This window comes from Amyelois transitella, chromosome 4 (assembly GCF_032362555.1).
Source record: "Amyelois transitella isolate CPQ chromosome 4, ilAmyTran1.1, whole genome shotgun sequence".
NCBI classification, from domain to species: Eukaryota; Metazoa; Arthropoda; class Insecta; order Lepidoptera; family Pyralidae; genus Amyelois; species Amyelois transitella.
The window spans coordinates 11,251,969-11,272,249 of NC_083507.1; the positions used below are offsets into that span (position 1 = coordinate 11,251,969).

The 20,281-nt window shown below is 38.6% G+C and overlaps 2 protein-coding genes across 2 annotated transcripts in view; one reads left to right on the top strand and one right to left on the bottom strand.

The window, feature by feature from the left end:
- LOC106137291 (DNA topoisomerase 2-binding protein 1-A) overlaps window positions 1–13,802 on the top strand; it is a 29,358-nt gene extending 15,556 nt beyond the window's left edge. The window contains exons 17-26 of the mRNA XM_060954488.1: window positions 757–876; window positions 2,121–2,270; window positions 3,285–3,436; window positions 4,696–4,797; window positions 5,508–5,558; window positions 7,984–8,188; window positions 9,312–9,448; window positions 10,149–10,349; window positions 11,211–11,434; window positions 12,424–13,802. Of these exons, the coding sequence (XP_060810471.1) occupies window positions 757–876; window positions 2,121–2,270; window positions 3,285–3,436; window positions 4,696–4,797; window positions 5,508–5,558; window positions 7,984–8,188; window positions 9,312–9,448; window positions 10,149–10,349; window positions 11,211–11,434; window positions 12,424–12,619 (1,538 nt within the window). The 3' untranslated portion in view covers window positions 12,620–13,802. The remainder of the gene's footprint in view (window positions 1–756; window positions 877–2,120; window positions 2,271–3,284; window positions 3,437–4,695; window positions 4,798–5,507; window positions 5,559–7,983; window positions 8,189–9,311; window positions 9,449–10,148; window positions 10,350–11,210; window positions 11,435–12,423) is intronic.
- Window positions 13,787–19,765, bottom strand: LOC106137290 (uncharacterized). The gene is made up of 5 exons (XM_060954487.1): window positions 19,546–19,765; window positions 17,074–17,244; window positions 15,912–16,078; window positions 15,206–15,372; window positions 13,787–14,746 (listed from the first exon to the last, which is right to left on the bottom strand). The coding sequence occupies exons 2-5, from the start codon at window positions 17,240–17,242 to the stop codon at window positions 14,551–14,553; spliced, it is 699 nt and encodes a 232-aa protein (XP_060810470.1). The 5' UTR covers window positions 17,243–17,244; window positions 19,546–19,765; the 3' UTR covers window positions 13,787–14,550.
- Window positions 19,766–20,281: the final 516 nt, after the last annotated feature.

Genomic DNA, 20,281 nt, shown 5'->3' on the forward strand with positions numbered 1-20,281 from the left:
TTATTCCATATTTTTGTTTATTCACTCCTGGCATAGTTATTTTTAAATAATTTTAAATTTTTAAAATGGACTTTCCCATCGTACTTTGAAAGAATATAAAACATTTGGGGCGTCAAAATTTAAACTAAAAATTCGAGAAACGTATTTAATTACGTGTATTCTATCATGTTATTAAATAATAAATATTGTTTTAAGACCTTGTCATCATCCCTATTACACTGTTACTCTATTCTCTTGATATTAAAATACAATACAAATTATCTTTATTGCCCATAAAAAATACATAAGTATATAGTAGAAACATACATTATGAATATGTTGAGCAAAGGCAGACTTATCGCTAAGCGATCTCTTCCAGTCAACCTTTTTATTAGTTCTGGTTATATCCTCGCTTCTCTGGAGAGTTAGTTAAGAGTTTCCGGGGTATGCTTTTAACCATGATCCAGATTTGGAAATGTCAGGTTTTATTTTTAAACTATGCTAAAAATCCTAACTAAGCCGTGTAGTTCCCGGCACCAATAGAAAAAAGAATAAGACCAATCCATCTCTTTCCCTTGGATGTCGTAAAACGCGACTAAGGGATAGTCTGGATTCTTCTTTTAGGCTATGGATTAGCAACCTGCAAGATAAGCACCTTACAGGTGAACGTGGCTTATCAGTCTTTTAAGACTGCCGGCTCTGTCTACTCCGCAAGCACTATAGACGTGATTATATGAATGAATGTATTAATCATGTTAATTTCTATTCGTCTTGTAGCCGTAGACGATATGTCCCCAGCGTCTCGGTATATCGCGATGGCCCGCCAAGGACTGCTTGGCGGCGATTCCCAGGAGACTCCCAAGAGAATACAGGATTTGAAGGATGACGCAAGACAGGGTAAGTTTTTATTATATTAGGATTGTAAAAAACGATTAAAGTAAGTTAAGTCCATATACTTATCTTACTTTAATCTTTTATTACAATACTAGCGACCCGCCCCGGCTTCGCACAGGTGAAAAATTCGGAAAAAAATATACATAAAAACCTTCCTCTTGAATCACTCTACCTGTTACAAAAAACCGCATCAAAATCCGTTGCGTAATTTTAAAGATTTAAGTATACAGACAAACAGACTAAAATAGCGACTTTGTTTTATACTATGTAGTGATAGTCATGACTCTTTTATTTATTATTATATACTAGCTGTTGCCCGCGATTTCGTCCGCGTAAAATTCGCGTTCAATCTGCAGTTCTTTTTTTTTAGTGAACCGATTTTGATGAAACAAACTTTTAATGTTTTTCTGAGTTAAAACAAAGCATTTGGTAAAAGTTTTTTTTTGTAAATCGGTTCAGTGCTTTCGGAGATATGCGTGATCATACATACGGACAGACAGACGGACAAAAAATAAAAAAAACATTTTTGCTTTCTAGGTATTATTCATACTTAGTGTCCCTCTATCCACTTCAGTCAAAAATACTAAATCTACAGACAAAATATTTTTACTGTTTTATTATATATATAGATATTTATTACTGTCATTGTTTGAATTTAAATTCTATCATTGAGTCTAACAGCTGAATGTGTCCTATCAGTCTTTCAAGACTGCTGGCTCTGTCTACTGGCAAGGGATGTAGATGTGATAATACGAATGAATGAACTTATTATAAAGCGAGTAATCTCTTCCAATGTTAGTTACCATTGCGTGGAAACTTTTAGAATTAATTTATTTATAAACTATCTTTTACATACATACATACATACATACATATAGTCACGTCTATATCCCTTACGGGGTAGACAGAGCCAATAGTCCCGAAAAGACTGAATGGCCACGTTCAGCTGCTCGGCTTAATGATGGAATTGAGATCCAAATAGTGACAGGTTGCTAGCCCATCGCCTAAGAAAAGAATCACAAGTATGTAAGCCTATCCCTTAGTCGTCTTTTACGACATCCATGGGAAAGAAATTGAGTGGTCCTATTCTTTTTTGTAATGGTGCCGGGAACCACACGGTAACTAACATTGGAAGAGATTACTCGCTTTATAATAAGTTCATTCATACTATTGCTTGGAAACTTAGTTTTAATTTATTTATAATCTATCTTAAATTGTGAAAAATACGTAACATTTATCTTTAACAGATGTCGAATGCGGAGTCCGGACGCCGCCTTTGGACGATGCCCTATCGACGCCCAATCTCCGAGGTCTAAGCCCCACCACCAGACGGAGATTGCAAGCGGTCAGACGTGGGGAAATGCCTTCAGATCCTATACGGACCCCGGCGGATCCTTGTAAGTAATAACTCCTTCCATAGTCCAGGTTACATTCACACCTCTCTGGAGAGGCTATACGGACTCCGGCAGATCCTTGTAAGTAATAACTCCTTTCATATTTATTTAATAATTTATTGTATTGATTAATTTATTTGATAATGTTAGTAATGTAAATTCATAAGACTATATTTTGCATGCCAACTGTGGCTGAATGTTAAGTGCTTTAAACAAATGTAACAACTGTATTATGACTCATTCAATGCATAATAAATCATTCATTCTTTCAATAAATCATTCATTCATTCATTCATTCAATAAATCATTCATTTATTCATTCATAGTCCAGGTTACATTCATACCTCTCTGGAGAGGCTTCCTTCCTCCTGGGGTGAGTCCCGGTTGCATCCTCTTCATCTCTGCGAGAGGAGCCTGGGGTGCGCCATTCGACCATGGATCCTGGATTGGGTGAGTCAGGTTTTTACACGAAGCGACTGCCGTCTGAACTCTGAAATCTTTGCAAAGGAACACAACTCATGTTGATTCATGATCGCGCATCAAGTTGCCCGAATGTGCAGTTCATCACGTCGTCCTCCATCACCGTAAGAGCATCGGTTAGCGCTCAAACTAATGTACATAACTCAGAAAAGAGCCATTGGCACATGGCTTTGTAAATCATACAAATTATTGCAATCTTTATGAGGCGTGCCGTGTGGTTCCCGGCACCAATTGAAGAAAGAATAGGACACATTCTGAAAGGCCACGCTCAGCCGCTTGGATTAATGATAGAATTGAGATTCAAATAGCGACAGCTTGCTAGCCCATCGCCCCAAAGAGGAATCCCAAATATATGAGCCTGTCCCTTTAATTATTATTTAGTCGCCTTTTACGACATCCATGGGAAAGACATGGAGTGGTCCTATTAATTTTTCTATTGGTTCCGGGAACCACACAGCACTTTCTATTTCTATTATATATATATATATATATAGATATATAGGTATATTAATATGGATGTGTATGTTTGTTATACAGTCGACAAGAACCCCGAAACTCCAGACAGCGCTTTCGGAGCCGCGCTAAGACCAGGCTCGGGAAGATTATCTCCCGAAGCCCGCAAAAGGCTGTGGAAAGTCGTTCAAGACCTACCTTCTAAGGAGACTCATCCTATCAAAGAGAAACATACGGTATGTTTGTTTGTTTGTTTGTTTGTAAATAATTTATTGCACACATTTTGCAAATTTGTAACAAACATACATACATACATAAAATCACGCCTCTTTCCCGGAGTGGTAGGCAGAGACTACATCTTTCCATTTGCCACAATCTCTGCATTCTGCATTCGCTTCATCCACATTCATAACTTTCTTCATACAAGCTCGGCGGTTTCGGTTTCGGCAAATTTGTTATAATTTTAAATTTACAAAACAGTCATTTGATTTAGAAGATTAAATACAGTATCATCTGTGGTGGGTTTCCTCCGTTTTTATTATCAACACTTATATTATAAAGAGGAAAACTTTGTTTGTTTGTTTGTTTGTTTGTTTGGTTGTAATGAATAGGCTCAAAAACTACTGGACCGATTTTAAAAATTCTTTCACCATTCGAAAGCTACATTATCCACGAGTAACATAGACTATATTTTATTTTGGAAAAAAATAGGGTTCCGTAATATATTTGGATTTTTCGGACACAAACAGAACCAAAAAATGTTTTAATTAATTGTATATCTTAAAAATATCTCCAAAAAAGTCCGCGACACACTATACCTATCTATGTCGAGTATTGTCGAGTGATTCACAACAACCACATTTTTATTTAAAAATCTTGAATTTTTTTTGGTCTACATTTAAACGCGTTTTTTTTACTCAGCTATTAATCCTTATCAAAATAAATAATTTCATCAATAAGTACAGTTTATGTAGATAATATTTGGTCTTTGAATGATTAAAATTGGACGTCTGGTTTTGAAGTTGTGGTGAAATTAAGATATTACGATTTCTGCTGCACGGCCCGTTGCGAAGTGAGCAAGACTTAGTTAGCCGCTTTGCGGGCGGTCCTTTAGTTCTAATAGAGATGTATTTAGTATCGGCTGTGCATCCGTGCGAAGCCGGGGCGGGTCGCTAGTGGTGCAATAAAGAGTTTATCTATCTATCTACACCTAGCCTGGCGGAAGAGTGCAAGAGATCTAGACTAGTGCCAGGCTAGAGAAAAAATAAATGTGCTGTGTGGTTCCCGGCACCAATACAAAAAAGAATAGGACGACTCCATCTCTTTTCCATGGGTGTCGTAAAAGGCGACTAAGGGATAGGCTCACAAACTTGGGATTTTTTTTAGGCGATGGGTTAGCATACATACATACATACATATAATCACATTTTTTTTTAGTATTGGTGCCGGGAACCACACGGCACACAGATTTATATTTACTTTTACGCTATTACAGCCGTTGTCCGAGATCCGCAACCGGTTCCTGGCACAGTTCAATGGTGACGCGCCCACACCGCCTTCGGACCACACACTGGCCCCAAGGAAATTACATTTGCAGGTATAATCTTTACTATTATTGACGGCCTCTGTAGCTCATTGGTAGTACGCTTGTCTGTGACACCGGAGGTCCCGGGTTCGAATCCTGGCCAGGGCATGATGAGAAAAGAACTTTTTCTGATTGGCCTGGGTCTTGGATGTTTATCTATATAAGTATTTATTATAAAATATAGTATCGTTAAGTTAGTATCTCGTAACACAAGTTTCGAACTTACTTTATTTATTTATTATTCAGTAATCCGCGGGTTCGCGCGCGTTAATTTAGTCGTCGCGTCATCTAAAAAGGGAAGAATTTAAGTTTAACGCCATCTAACAAAATAGCGACGAAATTAGCACCATTGATAAAAAAAAATTAACAAAAGCCGACGGATTTAGCGCCACCTACAAAAGAATACAGGTTTATAAAAAGTAGACGTGTTGATGCACTGACGCCTTGGAAGCGGCAGTTAATTTCGTTTTAAGTAATTTATTTGACGAGAACCATTGTTGTGAAACCAAAAGATTTGACAATTATTAAGTGATATGAAGTAGGTATCTTATAATAATTAATAAATTTAAAAACAAAAAAAATGTTATACATAATTTTGGGCGTATATTAATTTTTCAGAAAAACATGAATCGTAAATGAACACAACTTATTAATAGCACGGTTGTATTGTTATTATAGTGTTATCTCATTCAAATTTTTTTACAAAATGTTTTCATTTTTAGGATCAAGCTGACACGCCGCCAGCTAAAATTGCAAAGATTTCGATAGATCAAGTAAGTAGTAATTTCTTAAAACCTATTATTAATATCACTAATGGATAATAGAAAGAAAGGAAGAGAAAGACCCAGATTAAAATATGTATTTTGATGAAATAAACCAAATAGTAAATGTTATAAAAAAACCAGCAAATGAAAAAAATAACAGAGAAAAGAAAGAGATGAACGGAGTACGCTCCACTTAACTCCACCGACAAGATTAGCTCTTAAATTTAAGAAGAATAACAAAATCACAGAAGTGTAGGCAGAGACTACATACATATAATCACGTCTATATCCCTTGAGGGGTAGACAGAGCCAACAGTCTTGAAAAGACTGATAGGCACGTTCAGCTCTTTGGCTTGACGATAAAATTGAGATTCAAATAGCGACAGGTTGCTGGCCCATCACCTAAAAAAAAAAGAATCACAAGTTTGTAAGCAGAGACTACATCCCTCAAATTGCCACTTCATCCACATTCATAACTCTCTTCATGCAAGCTCGTCTGTTTCGCTTGCTCTTGACCTGACCTTTCGCCAGGACGTCCCTTATTTGATCAAGGTACGTTTGTCTAGGTCTTCTCAGTCGCCTTGTATAATTAATTAGTGAACCGGCTGTTATTCATGCTTTTCTTATGACTTTACCGTATTAATAAGCATACCCTCTTACAAAATCAAAATATTTTTTTCAAAAAATAGGCCTTCGCAGGCCTTTTCACGTCATTTCATATTTCAATAAATTAATTAATATACCTATTGGTATTTGGCATTTCTGTTAATGTTAAAAAGTGTCAGGCTATAGTAGTTGGCAGTTTCTATCAGATTAATAATATTGACATTAACACTTTGCCACCGCTGATCTTTGACGGAACTATAATTGAATTTAGTACGACTGTTAAAAACCTTGGCTTACATATTGATACCAACTTACATTGGGATTCACACGTTGTTGCAATCAGTCGGAAAGTTTACAGTGTTCTGCATTATCTGCAACGCTTAAAACATTTTCTTCCAACAAAGACGAAGATTTTGCTTACCCATGCACTTCTTCTGCCTATAATTGATTATGCTGATGTGTGTTATCTGGATTTAACTGAAGAGCATCTCAACAAATTAGAACGTCTTCTAAACAATTGTATCAGGTTTGTATTCTGCCTTCGGAAGTACGATCATATTTCTGAATACCGTTCTCAGCTAAAATGGCTCCCCATCCGTAACCGTAGAAATCTTCACATTTTATGTCAGCTCTATACCATTCTCAATAATCAGCTTGCCCCAGACTATCTTAAAAAAGACTTCCAACTATTAAGTTCTACTCACGAAAAAGTCCTACGTTCTTCAAATAAGTTAACTCTTGCTATCCCTTTTCACCGTACAGGTATTGCCTCCAATTCTTTCGCCGTTATGGCTGTTAGGCTCTGGAATTCACTTCCTGAGTCCATCAGGACATCCCCAAGTCGTTCTAGTTTCAAATCGCGGGTATACAGGTTTTTCTTGAGTCGCGAGGGTATTTAATATCGCCTTTTCACTCATTTCGGTAATCGCTGCACCTATTTATATATGTATATTATTTATCTATTGCAGTTTTTATGTATGTATATTATAATTATTTTATTTTATATTGTGTAGGTATAAATATATTTATTTAGTTTAACCCCACATTAAGTTCTCTGTAAGACCCAATGGTTGACTGGTAGATAATGCTTCAAGCATTAAGTCCGCCAATTGTGCTATACATTTGTATTTTGTGCAATGAAGTTTAAATAAATAAATAAATATCTAAGAACTCAACCCCCTTGAGGTTTTATAATAAATAAATAAATATAGTACCATAAACTATTTATTTATTTAATTTTCAAATATTTAATTAACATTTTTTTTATTATTGTTATAATATTCATCATAATAGCCGATATAAACCTGCCCGCCGTTCCATATATTTTTTTTTTAATTTGCAATGCGCAACTAAATATAGTTACTGCTTATAAGTAGGTACAATATGAACCCTGTTGCGCATTTCAAAATATTTATTGCATATCATATAGTACATCAGTTGAATAACCTGATGTACTATATGATATGCAATAAATATTTTGAATTGAATTGTTATGAAAACAATAGAAATATAGATAATTCATTTATTTGATTTGCTACACACAATTTACAACGTACATATAAAAACAAATTAATAAGTGTGTGTGTTGCAGCAATACAAAAAGGTCACAACTCAAAGAATTTATTGCTATAGTATAGAGCAACACGCTGATTTTCAGTTATGACCTAGGTGATAGTGCGAATCAGTCTGCGCACGTAATAAAAAGAAACAAAGACTATTGTGACTACTTCACTATTTTGTAAAGGCACTTTCGTCTTAGTATTCACGAGCGTACTGCCTATTACATACATAATAAGTAAATTTTTTGTGTTATTTTTTTATTTCACAGAGCGCCGGAGGCGGAATAATAAGCGACATTGACGAAACATCTAAAAGCGCTTCGAATTCCACCAAATCGAGTTCGTCAAGCGCTTTACCTTTAGTTGTTGACGCTCAACTACAGCGGCTCAGTGCAGCGCTGAGTTCGCGACTGAGCTCACAGCGGGCGAGGCGGACCAGAGACTCTTTGACGCTAGCACCGCCTTCTAACGCAGGTAGCTGGAGTATATCATGTCTGTATACCTTAAGGGTCGGACAGAGCTTTATATCTAGCAGGAGACGCTCAACTACAGTGGCTCAGTGCAGCGCTGAGTTCGCGACTGAGCTCACAGCGGGCGAGGCGGACCAGAGACTCTTTGACGCTAGCACCGCCTTCCAACGCAGGTAGCTGGAGTATGTCACGTCTGTATACCTTACGGGTCGGACAGAGCTTTATATCTAGCAACAGACGCTGAACTATAGCGGTTCAGTGCAGCGCTGAGTTCGCGACTGAGCTCACAGCGGGCGAGGCGGACCAGAGACTCTTTGACACTAGCACCGCCTTCTAACGCAGGTAGCTGGAATATGACACGTCTGTATACCTTACGGGACGGACACAGCTTTATATCTAGTAGCAGACGCTCAACTACAGCGGCTCAGTGCAGCGCTGAGTTCGCGACTGAGCTCACAGCGGGCGAGGCGGACCAGAGACTCTTTGACGCTAGCACCGCCTTCTAACGCAGGTAGCTGGAGTATGACACGTCTGTATACCTTACGGGGCGGACAGAGCTCTATATCTAGCAACAGATGCTCAACTATAGCGTCTCAGTGCAGCGCTGAGTTCGCGACTGAGCTCACAGCGGGCGAGGCGGACCAGAGACTCTTTGACACTAGCACCGCCTTCTAACGCAGGTAGCTGGAGTATGACACGTCTGTATACCTTACGGGACGGACAGAGCTTTGTTTTTTTTTATCTAGCCGTAGACGCTATTATTGAACGGCCACGTTTAGCTGTATAGCTTCAATTGACATACAAATAGTGACTTTTTGCTAGCCCATCGTCTACAAGAAAAATACATACATGTTGTCACGTCTGTATCCCTTGCGGGGTAGACAGACCCGACAGTCTTGATAATACTGAAAGGAAACACGTTCAGTTATACGGCTGAACGATTCAAATAGTGACAGCTAGCTTAGCTTGCTAGCCAGAATAATCCCAAGATTTTAGCTAAACCCTTAGTCGCCTTTAACGTCATCCACGGGGAGGAAATGGAGTGGTCCTATTCTAAAGAACCAAACGGGTCTTTTTTTTACATTATGATGTTTTTTATTGCGTATTTTTTACAGGTGTAGAACAAGAGGCGGGCCCGGAATCTCAGCCCAATACAGTGGGATGGGATGACACCACGCCGGCGCAGAACGCGCAATGTGAACCCGTCGCTGAGACAGCGCCAGCGCCGGCCGTAAAGCGATTCATGCTGTCTTCTAACGTTGATGTAAGTGTACAGAGATATCAGGTGCAAGACAGACATACATTTGATCATCTCAGCCCAATACAGTGGGATGGGATGACACCACGCCGGCGCAGAACGCGCAATGTGAACCCGCCGCTGAGACAGCGCCAACGCCGGCAGTAAAGCGATTCATGCTGTCTTCTAACGTTGATGTGAGTGAACAGAGATATCAGGTGCAAGACAGACATACATTTGACAATCTCAGCCCAATACAGTGGGATGGGATGACACCACGCCGGCGCAGAACGCGCAATGTGAACCCGCCGCTGAGACAGCGCCAACGCCGGCCGTAAAGCGATTCATGCTGTCTTCTAACGTTGATGTGAGTGTACAGAGATATCAGGTGCAAGACAGACATACAACTGTTAATCTCAGCCCAATACAGTAGGACTGAACGTTGATAAATGTTAGTAAACGAGATTTGAAGTACAGAACCGACATACGTATAACTCATTTCTCTGTGAATAAACACTCATACTCTGAATAAACATTCATATCTCCAGGTAACTATATGTGTACCATGATCTAATATGGGTTAGGTTAGGTTAGGTTTATTTTGAGTTAACTTTGATCCATTTTGCAATGACAATACCTCAAGTGACATTACCGCCATCTAGTGGTATAACTAAGTCACAAAAACACTTTTCATTACTTACAATTTTTTTTAAATTAATTTCAACAGAACCGCGAAGAAATAATCGAAATGATCCAATACCTGGGCGGCGAAGTGTGCGAGGGTGCTGAATTGGACCCGGCAGCGACTCACCTACTCTGTGCGGCGCCGGGCCGCTCCGAGAAGATGCTGGGCTCTGTGGCGGCCGGCCGCTGGGTGCTGCACCCGGCTTATATACCGAGGAGCAGGGCGTGCGGGAAATTTGTATCGGTAAGTGGAAATCTATGCGCTTTGGAAGCGGTAGTAGTTATAATTAGATTTAAGTGATGTGACGTCCATAAGTGATACCTTGTATCCAATTTTGAAAATAAATCTATTCTATTCTATTAGATAAAATTACACTTCTCTCCCGGAGGGGTAGGCAGAGACAATGACTTTCCATTAGCCACGATTACTGCATACTTCTTTCGCTTCATCGACATTTATAACTTTTCATGTAGGCTCGTCGGTTTTGCGTACTCTTGACCTGACTTTTAGCTAGAACGTCTCCGATTTGATCAAAGAGATCACATATTTCCATTAGCCACGATTACTGCATACTTCTTTCGCTTCATCGACATTTATAACTTTTCATGCAGGCTCGTCGGTTTTGGGTACTCTTAACCTGACTTTAGGCTAGAACGTCTCCGATTTGATCAAGGTACGTTCGTCTAGGCCTTCCCACTGACTTGATAACTCCTTTTAGGCGATGGGCTAGCAATCTGTCACAATTTTTTTTTAATCTCAATTCTATCATTAAGCCGAACAGCTGAATGTGGCCATTCAGTCTTTTCAAGACTGTTGGCTCTGTCTACCCCGCAAGGGATATAGACGTGACCATATCTTCTTATATATATATAAAATTCTCGTGTCACAATGTTTGTCTTCGTACTCCACCGAAACGGCTTTACCGATTTTAACCAAATTTTGCATGCATATTCAGTAGGTTTGAGAATTGGCTAACATCTATTTTTCATACCCCTAAGTGTTTTTTTAAGTAATTAAAAAAATGTTAAGGGTGGACAACCCTTAAGTAATATGGCAAAACAACGTTTGCCGGGACAGCTAGTGTATGTATATATGTACCACCAGGAGGAAGAATACGAGTGGGGCAACCCTCTAGCTGCCTCCCTCCCCTCGCTGTCGGGCGCGGAGAGCCAGCTGGCGCGCGCGGCGCACCGCTGGCGATCTGCGCGTGCGCACGGGCGGCCGGGCCCGCTGGCCGGCGTGGCCGCGCTGCTGCACGTGCCGCCGGCCCGGCGCCGGCTGCTGGCCCGGCTCGTGCTGGCCGGCGGCGGCGCTGCGCCTGACTTGCAGTGAGTACACTCTATATACCAGTGTGTATATGATGGTGCCGTGTGGTTCCCGGCACTAATAAAAAAGAATAGGACCACTCCATCTCTCTCCCATGGATGTCGTAAAAGGCGACTAAGGTGTAGGCTTATAAACTTGGGATTCTCCTTTTAGGTGATGGGCTAGCAACCTGTCACTATTTGAATCTCAATTCCATCATCAATCCAAAAAGCTGTACGTGGCCTAAGTCTTTTCAAGACTGTTGGCTCTGTCAACCCCGCGAGGGATATAGACAATACTATATGTACATATGTATGTAGGTGTGAATCCTAAAGCCGGATTTATATTACGAAATTACTTGCATGACATTTGTTTTGCAAAAAATATACGCACAGCACGAAACAACTCCAGTTTCACAAAAGTAATGCATACATTGTAAAACTGAACGTTTAAACGTGAAATTACTGGTCAAACATGAACAGAACGGACGAACGTACTCAAACTTCTTAGATCTTCGCGTTGCATTATATTACTTATAAATAAATAAATAATACAGACATCTACTCGTAGCAGTTTTAACTTCCTACACGACTCATATCACCACTAATTATAATTGTTCCATGCACCACTTCAAACTTATTCTATCACCTCACACAACTCCAATATTGCTCTTAAATTATCTCTAATACATATGTATGTATATCTCTAATACATATGTATGTATTAGAGATAATTTAAGAGCGAATATATCCCTAGCGGGGTAGACAGAGCCACCAGTCTTGAAAAGACTGAAAGGCCACGCTCAGCTGTTTAAAAGAAGTGAAATAATCCTAAGAAGAATCCCAAGTTTGTAAGCCTATCCCTTAGTCGCCTTTTACGACATCCATGGGAAAGAGATGTAGTGGACCTATTCTTTTTTCCTAATGGTGCCGGGAACCACACGGCGCAATCTCTAATGTATAGTTTAGTATAACTGATTTAATCATATATTTTCGTTTATATTCTCCAACAGGCCTCCATACAACGACGAATCAATAACAGTGTGCTTCGCTGACCTGAAACGTTACCCGATATCGGAACGGGACGCCGCGTGGCTCATGTCCCGCAAAATACCCGTATGCCCGCCAGTGTTACTTAGTTCGTATTTAACGGACGAAACACCGCCCGTGCCGGAGGAGCATTGCTTGCCCGAATTCAAGCCTAAATGATTGTGTGAGCACAAAACGAGCAATAGATATGTTAATATTTTGTCTTAGCAAAAGTGCCTAGGTTTCCAAACTATATAATGAGTATTGCTCGCCTGACTTCAAGCTTCACCCTTAGGATACTCGTATGTCGCCTTGTATTACTTACGGATGACACACTGCTAGTTCCCGAGGAGCATTGCGTGCCCGGATTCAAGCCTAAATAAATGATTAAATACAAAAGAAGCAATGTATATGTAAAATTTTGTCTCAGCAAAAGAGTATGTGTTTTTTAAATATGAGTATTGCTTGCTCTACTTCATACTTCATCCTTAGGATGCTCGTATGTCCGTATAACTTGTATCTCACGGATGACACACCGCCGGTACCAGCGTATCATTGCTCGCCCGACTTCAAGCCTAAATGATTTATTAATACAAATGGCGTACATACATACATACATAAAATCACGCCTCTTTCCCGGAGGGGTAGGCAGAGACTACCGCTTTCCACTTGCCACGATCTCTGCATACTTCCTTCGCTTCATCCACATTCATAACTCTCTTCATGCAAGCTCGGCGGTTTTGGGTACTTTTGACCTGACCCTTTACCAGGACGTCCTTTACTAGAACAAATGACGTAATGTATACATATTTGTGCCTTAACAATGTTACTGAGAGAGCATTTACAAACATCTATTATCCATTCTAGTTTTATTCATAGATTAATTATAAGATACTTACGAGTTCTTATATTACTTACTCGTACCTATGGCTTTGTAAATCACGATGACTTTCGTGGCGCATTGTTTAAATAATTCTATGATTCGTATGAATTATACAATAGGTCTTGTAGTAAAATGGTGCAACCCATACAAAAGCTTAACTTTAAAGATGTACCGAAAAATCTGTTAGTCTAGATCTACTAGCGAAAAACTATCGCTGTTTCGCTTTTTATTAAGACGTGAAACGGGACAGCGATAGATAATCGCGCTATAAAACTGGTCGACTTTATTAATTACTTATGTCAATGAATATCTAAACAAATGTAAATTTTTATTTAAAGATTTTTCTAAAGTCTTTGTAAGGTGATGTGAAGTTTTCTCTCTTGCTGCAAAATATATTGGACATTGCGTCGTCATCGATGTTTTGACTGTATTATTTATTGTATATAAGTTAGTTAAATATTCAAGGTCGATTTAATAAAATTATTTTACATAAAATGGTTTTTTATTTGATTCAGAGTTGCAGTTTAGATTAGAATGAAATAATTAGCTGAACTTTTGGTAACTATCGGTTACAGTAGTTTTGTTTTTAATACAAAAGTTTGTGAACTTTTATTGGTGTGGATAGCGATAAGCTTAGAAAAAGAGGTTTTATTATACGCCCCATGGTGGGCTCCAAACCTGACTAGCTAACAAACAAACAAACTAGTTATCAGATTCAAAATATGGCAGATGAGCGACAGTTAATTGAACTGCAAAGTTACACTTATTACATAACATAGGTACATATTATAGTCACTGTACATATTTTAATAGACAGATACATAATTTTTAAATTTAATACGTAAAAGATGTACAAATTTCTATGTAAGTAGTATGTTGAATTTTGAGCCATTCTACCAAATAGTATTGTTAGCATCAAGTTTCACTGTGAACTGAGGGGTTAGTGCGAGTTTTACTCGATCAAACGCGTCGAGCAAGTAAACGTGAATTTGTATGTGATTTGATCAGCGCCATCTAGTGGTAACGCGATGGCACTAATGCAACTCCATACAAATTCGTGATAACTTTCTCGACGCGTTTGATCGAGTAAAACTCGCACTAACCTCTGTGACCCTACTCTTGCCATCTCTTTCGACGTCACCAAAAGAACATCTATCATTCAAAATATCACAAACAATTGAAGTGAGACGGATTGATTCCTCTCACAATTTATTATCTATGCCTAATACTACTCGTACTTCTTGACCATAACTTTGACTATTCTCTCATCGTCCTTGGGAAAGTCGAGGCCTGCTTGAGCGAACTCCTTGATTTGACATTCGAAAATTGAATGGAAACCACAGCGGGCCGCCAACTTCTGTGACGCTGCGCCACTGAAGACAGTGGTGGTGCCGCCTATTCCTAACGCACGGCAAAGTGGTTCCCTGAAAACATACAGGAATAATCATTACTCTGTTAATATCGGTCAGATTAAATGAAAAATGAAATGCGTGATGCGCATAAGGATGCGTTCGAATCCTACGTCGGCCATGTATACATATAGTCACGATTATATCCCTTGCGGGGTAGACAGAGCCAACTGTCTTTAAAAGACTGAAAGGCCACTTTCAGCTTTTTGGCTTGATGATGGTATTGAGATTCAAATAGTGACAGTTTGCTAGCCCATCGCCTAAAGGAAGAATCCCATGTTTATAAGCCTATCCCTTAGTCGCCTTTTACGACATCCATGGGAACGAGATGGAGTGCATGTATTCTTTTTTTTTATTGGTGCCGGGAACCACACGGCTCGCTTTTCGAAACGGGACAACGATAGTATTTTTTTTGTGACGGGGGCAGTAGGTCAAAGAAAAATGAGAATACTATGTGTACCAATAGGTACTGACCTGCTTGCCAAAACCCTAGCGCCCAACTTGGCACCCCTGTATTCCCTTAGGACCACCAAACCCATGGCTGTGAGCGCTTTGTCTAGCCCAAGGTATCCCAGGGGATCAGCCTTGCGTTCCGAGTACTTAACAGCTTCGAGCACACTCTGCCATCTTGAGCCTTCAACCTGCGAAATTAGGATTTTAAATTATTGATACAAAAGTGACTCTGAACTATCGTTGTTACACTTTTTATTATGGCGTAAAAAGGGACAGGGGTGTTCATAAAATTTGGTACAATAAATACCAGACTTTACCCTGGACAAAGGATAATTATTTATTTTCATATTACTGATTCTGCAAAAAAGCTTGAATATTTTGAATTAGGGATTGAAGTTTCTATAAGACTACAGTTATAGAATTTTGATGACGGAAAATATAACTAACGTAATAGTGAAAAAAAAAAAAACATTTGTAGTAAAGATAATTTGAAACGTTCATATCATAAGTCAAAGATGTCACCTAAATCGAAAATGAGAAAACAACAAGATTTGTGTAAAAATCAATAACAATATACATCCATAATATTGATTCATTTTGTAAAATTTATACCTAATGGTATAAAGGTTGTAAAATATTGCCTATGCTTTGAAAAATACTACCAAAAACCTTTTTCGCAAATTAATTTAAAATTTAAATTTTATCATTTTTAAATCTTTATCATTACCGCAAACTCCATCTCAACACCCTTCTCTTTAACCAAACACACGTTAATTGCCACCAGCTTCCGGCCGCCATCTTTTTCGATGTAACAGGCCAGACTCGTGCGCAGTTTTAGACACTCTTTCCATACCTTCCCGATCCCTTGTAAGCTCTCAGGGTCGATTACGAGATCTGAAACGTGAAAGGTACCTACTATTTTGAGGCTTATCTATACTAATCTATACTAATATTATAAAGCTGAAGAGTTTGTTTGTTTGAACGCGCTAATCTCGGGAACTATTGGTTCAAATTGAAAAATTCTTTTTGTGTTGAATAGACCATTTATTGAGGAAGATTTTAGGCTTTATAACATCACGCTGCAACTATTAGGAGCGAAGAAATAATGGAAAATGTGGAAAAAACGGGGTAAATTATTCATCCTTGAGGGCTTTAATGATGCTCAAAATAACTATTCCACGCGGACGAAGTCTCGGGCACAGCTAGTAACATCCAAAAATACTTAGAAATCACACATTACTTTTGATAATCCTAACCAAATAAAAATATAATTATATAAAGGTAATGTAACATTTTATATTAACCATACTTATTTGTAGTTTCCCTTGATCAGATTTGAATTTCATGCGTTTTTTATTTCATACAAAAAATAATAATTAGTATCACAAACTATCAGTATTATGTCACGTGGTTACATCACAATGAATATCCACCACACACATTTGCCCACATTTTACTTTTTCTTTGTCCCTTGTATTGGAAATGAAGACTACTTTACGAGGTGTAAGGAAAAGAGGGAAAGGTCGGAGTGGGAAGACCTAGACAAACGTACATATCTTGATCAAATTAATGACGTCCTGGTAAAGGGTCAGGTCAAAAGTACCCGAAACCGCCGAGCTTGCATGAAGAGACTTATGAGTGTGGATGAAGCGAAGGAAGTATGAGATAAGACCGTGGCAAGTGGAAAGAGGTAGTCTCTGCCTACCCCTTCGGGAAAGAGGAGTGATTTTATGTATGTATGTATGTTAAGAGGTGTACTACTTAACGTTGTATTATTGGCGTAAACAAATAAATTAAAAAAAATCTTTCTTCATGCAAACTCTTGGGTTAATGTTATTGACCTCACCTTCGTCAGTCTATCGTCAAAATCATACTGATTACCAACCAACCTAACGTTTTGCAAAGAACTTCATCAGGTGCCAAGTGTTCCAGCAAGATTTTGAGTGCTTCCTCGTCGTCTTCCGGAGGCAAATCCTGGATGGTGTACTTCGTGCCGTCAGCCTCCCATTGGTCCCAAATCCGCGGACAAGACTCGTCCCACACCCTTTTGAATGTCATCTCTGTAAGGAAGGTGTTTGCAAACACGTCAATAGTGTTTTTTTGCCGCGACGCGACGTGAAGTTACGGTTAAGATAAGGAACTGAAATATTGTTCTGTGAGATTCATTTAGAACGTTGTATACTGCATAGAATTCTTAAAAAAAGTGAAAATATAGATTACTTCATCCATTATCTTACTTCTTCAGGTAAGATAAAGAACCGTGACCGTTCAGCTAATTAAAAATACCTAAATTATTCATCCTTGAGAGCTTTATTTATTTATTTAAACTTTATTGCACAAAAAACAAAAATGTACAAAAGGCGGACTTAATGCCGTTTGGCATTCTCTACCAGTCAACCAGCTGACCAAACAGAAAAAAACTTTTGGTTGGTGGTGCGATAAAGTGCACATGCATACTGACAAAATACATACTCGTACATTACAAAAAAAAAAAATGCGTAAATACATACAAGATATACATACATAATATACACTATAAATACATATACATACATAAAATATATAATTAGGATATATAATTAGGATGACCCATCATTAATCTGCCGAAGAAAGAACCCCTTCACAGCATGTTTGAACGCAGAGCGACTAGGAGCTCTCCTAATCATTTCAGGAAGAGCATTCAGAGCTTCAATGACGTCTAATATAATTATACCACGCGGACGAAGTCGCGGGCACAGCTAGTTACTGTTACTGATATGATTGTTTCCTATCGGAAATATCTATGACGTGGATAACATTACGATATAACTAAAGGTCTTTCGATTGCACGTTTGTGGCGACCTTTATCTTGTTATAATATCTAGTGACATTAAAAGTTTTATATCCAATTCCTTCATAGCGTATACCCGATTGACCTCTGAGCAGTTGACTTCCAATCTAATAAATATACATATAAGGGATATAGTCATGTCTGTATCTCTTGCGGGGTAGACAGAGTTAACAGTCTTGAAAAGACTGAAAGGCCACGTTTAGCCGTATAAATAAATAAATAATTATATATGGTACAAATCACATAGGTACCTATATTAAGCTAGCCCCAAATTAAGTTCGGGACTTGAGTTATGGGTTAACGGACACTAACTTAACGATACTATAGTACCGTGTGGTTCCCGGCACCAATAGAAAAAAGAATAGGACCACTCCATCTCTTTCCCATGGATGTCATAAAAGGCGACTGAGTTATAGGCTTACAAATTTGGGATTCTTTTTAGATTGAGATTCAAATAGTGACAGATTGCTAGCCCATCAGCAATCTGTCACTATTTGAATCTCAATTCTATCATTAAGCCAAATAGCTGAAGGTGGCCATTCAGTCTTTTTAAGACTATTGGCTCTGTCTACCCCGCAAGGGATTTAGACGTGACGATATGTATATGTACTATATTTTATAGTAAAAGTTGTTTCAACACTCTTCATGATCAGACTCCTGACGCTGCAGTTGCGTCCTCACATCTTCAGACAGGAACCCGGGGTCCGCATTTGATCGTAATGATTCATGATCCTGGATTCATGACCCTGAGTTAGGGTTTTACACGAAGCCCAAATGACCTCGACAACCTTGTACAAACCAGACCAGCTAACTATGAACTTGTCACACATGCAGTTGCCTGAATGTGCAGATATTTCCGCATGATATTTTCCTTAACCGTTAAAGCATCGGTTAGTAATTAACATTTCTTATTACGACGGTATGACATTGCAATAACTTAGGTACTTAAAATACAACGCGAAAGCTACCTTCAACTTAGTAAATAAATCTATACCTTTATTTTGTGAAAAAAGGTCTATGATTAATTACACAATTTATCATTTATATATCATTATCATTGGAGCCTCATTTTTAAATTACTCACATTTGTTGTATGGTGCATTGATTTGGTTATTTTTTTATATACTAGAGGCCGCCCGCGACTTCGTCCGCATTTAAACCCTATCAATCCCGCGGGAACTCTGGGATAAAAAGCCTATGTGTTATTCTGGGTCTTCAGCTACCCACATATCAAATTTCATCGTAATCGGTTCAGTAGTTTTTGCGTGAAAGAGTAACAAACATCCATACTGACATCCTTACATACTCACAAACTTTCGCATTTATAATATTAGTAGGATTGTATGTAAGTGTTTAGTATGTAACCTATTATTCATATTCATATTATTTTTTTTAACAGTTATCGCATCACCCGTACATCTATCTCAGTTTGGTCCAAATGTTCGACTGGCAGAGAATGTCTTGTGACATTAAGTCCACCTATTGTACATAATACTTGCGTAAAGTTTAAATAAATAAAACGCACACATACCTTTAAATATTCGACGTTTAGCAAATTCGTTTCACTACTCACAATATTCACTATGATAATTGGTTTCAGCGCTCCCAATATTCACTAGGTTAATGATATCACTGTTAATAATACTATCTCATAATACAAATTAAAGGTTAAAAATAAAATTGATAAGTTAAATATTCACGATAATGTGCGCAGGAGTGTTGCATAGCGACAATCGTGCGAATCAGACTGACTTAGAAAAATAATATCCTCACTAAACTCAGTCTATTATGAAGGTAGGCGTTTATTATCTGCATTTATGTCTTGGTCATTCAACAATTTACCGGAAAAGTCATGTAGGTATGTTGTTAGAATCTGTGAGATTGTTTCTATAACTATAGCCCGCGACTCGCGACTTCGTCCGCCATAAATCGAAAATTTTTACACCTGTATCGCCCCCGAAACCGCCGAGCTTGCATGAAGAGAGTTATGAATGTGGATGAAGCGAAGGAAATATGCAGAGATCGTGGCAAGTGGAAAGAGGTAGTCTCTGCCTACCCCTCCGGGAAAGAGGCGTGATTTTATGTATGTATGTATGTATGTATCGCCCCCCTTAGAGCGGTAAGCTCGTAGCTATATTTTTTGCGTGACGCGACTGTAGAATCCAAACATACAGACAGGGATTCTGAAAAAAAAATGGCTTATTACTTAGACTTCTGTGCCCCAATTTTTAGAGTTTGAATCCCAAAGAAGGCATGAAATAATATTT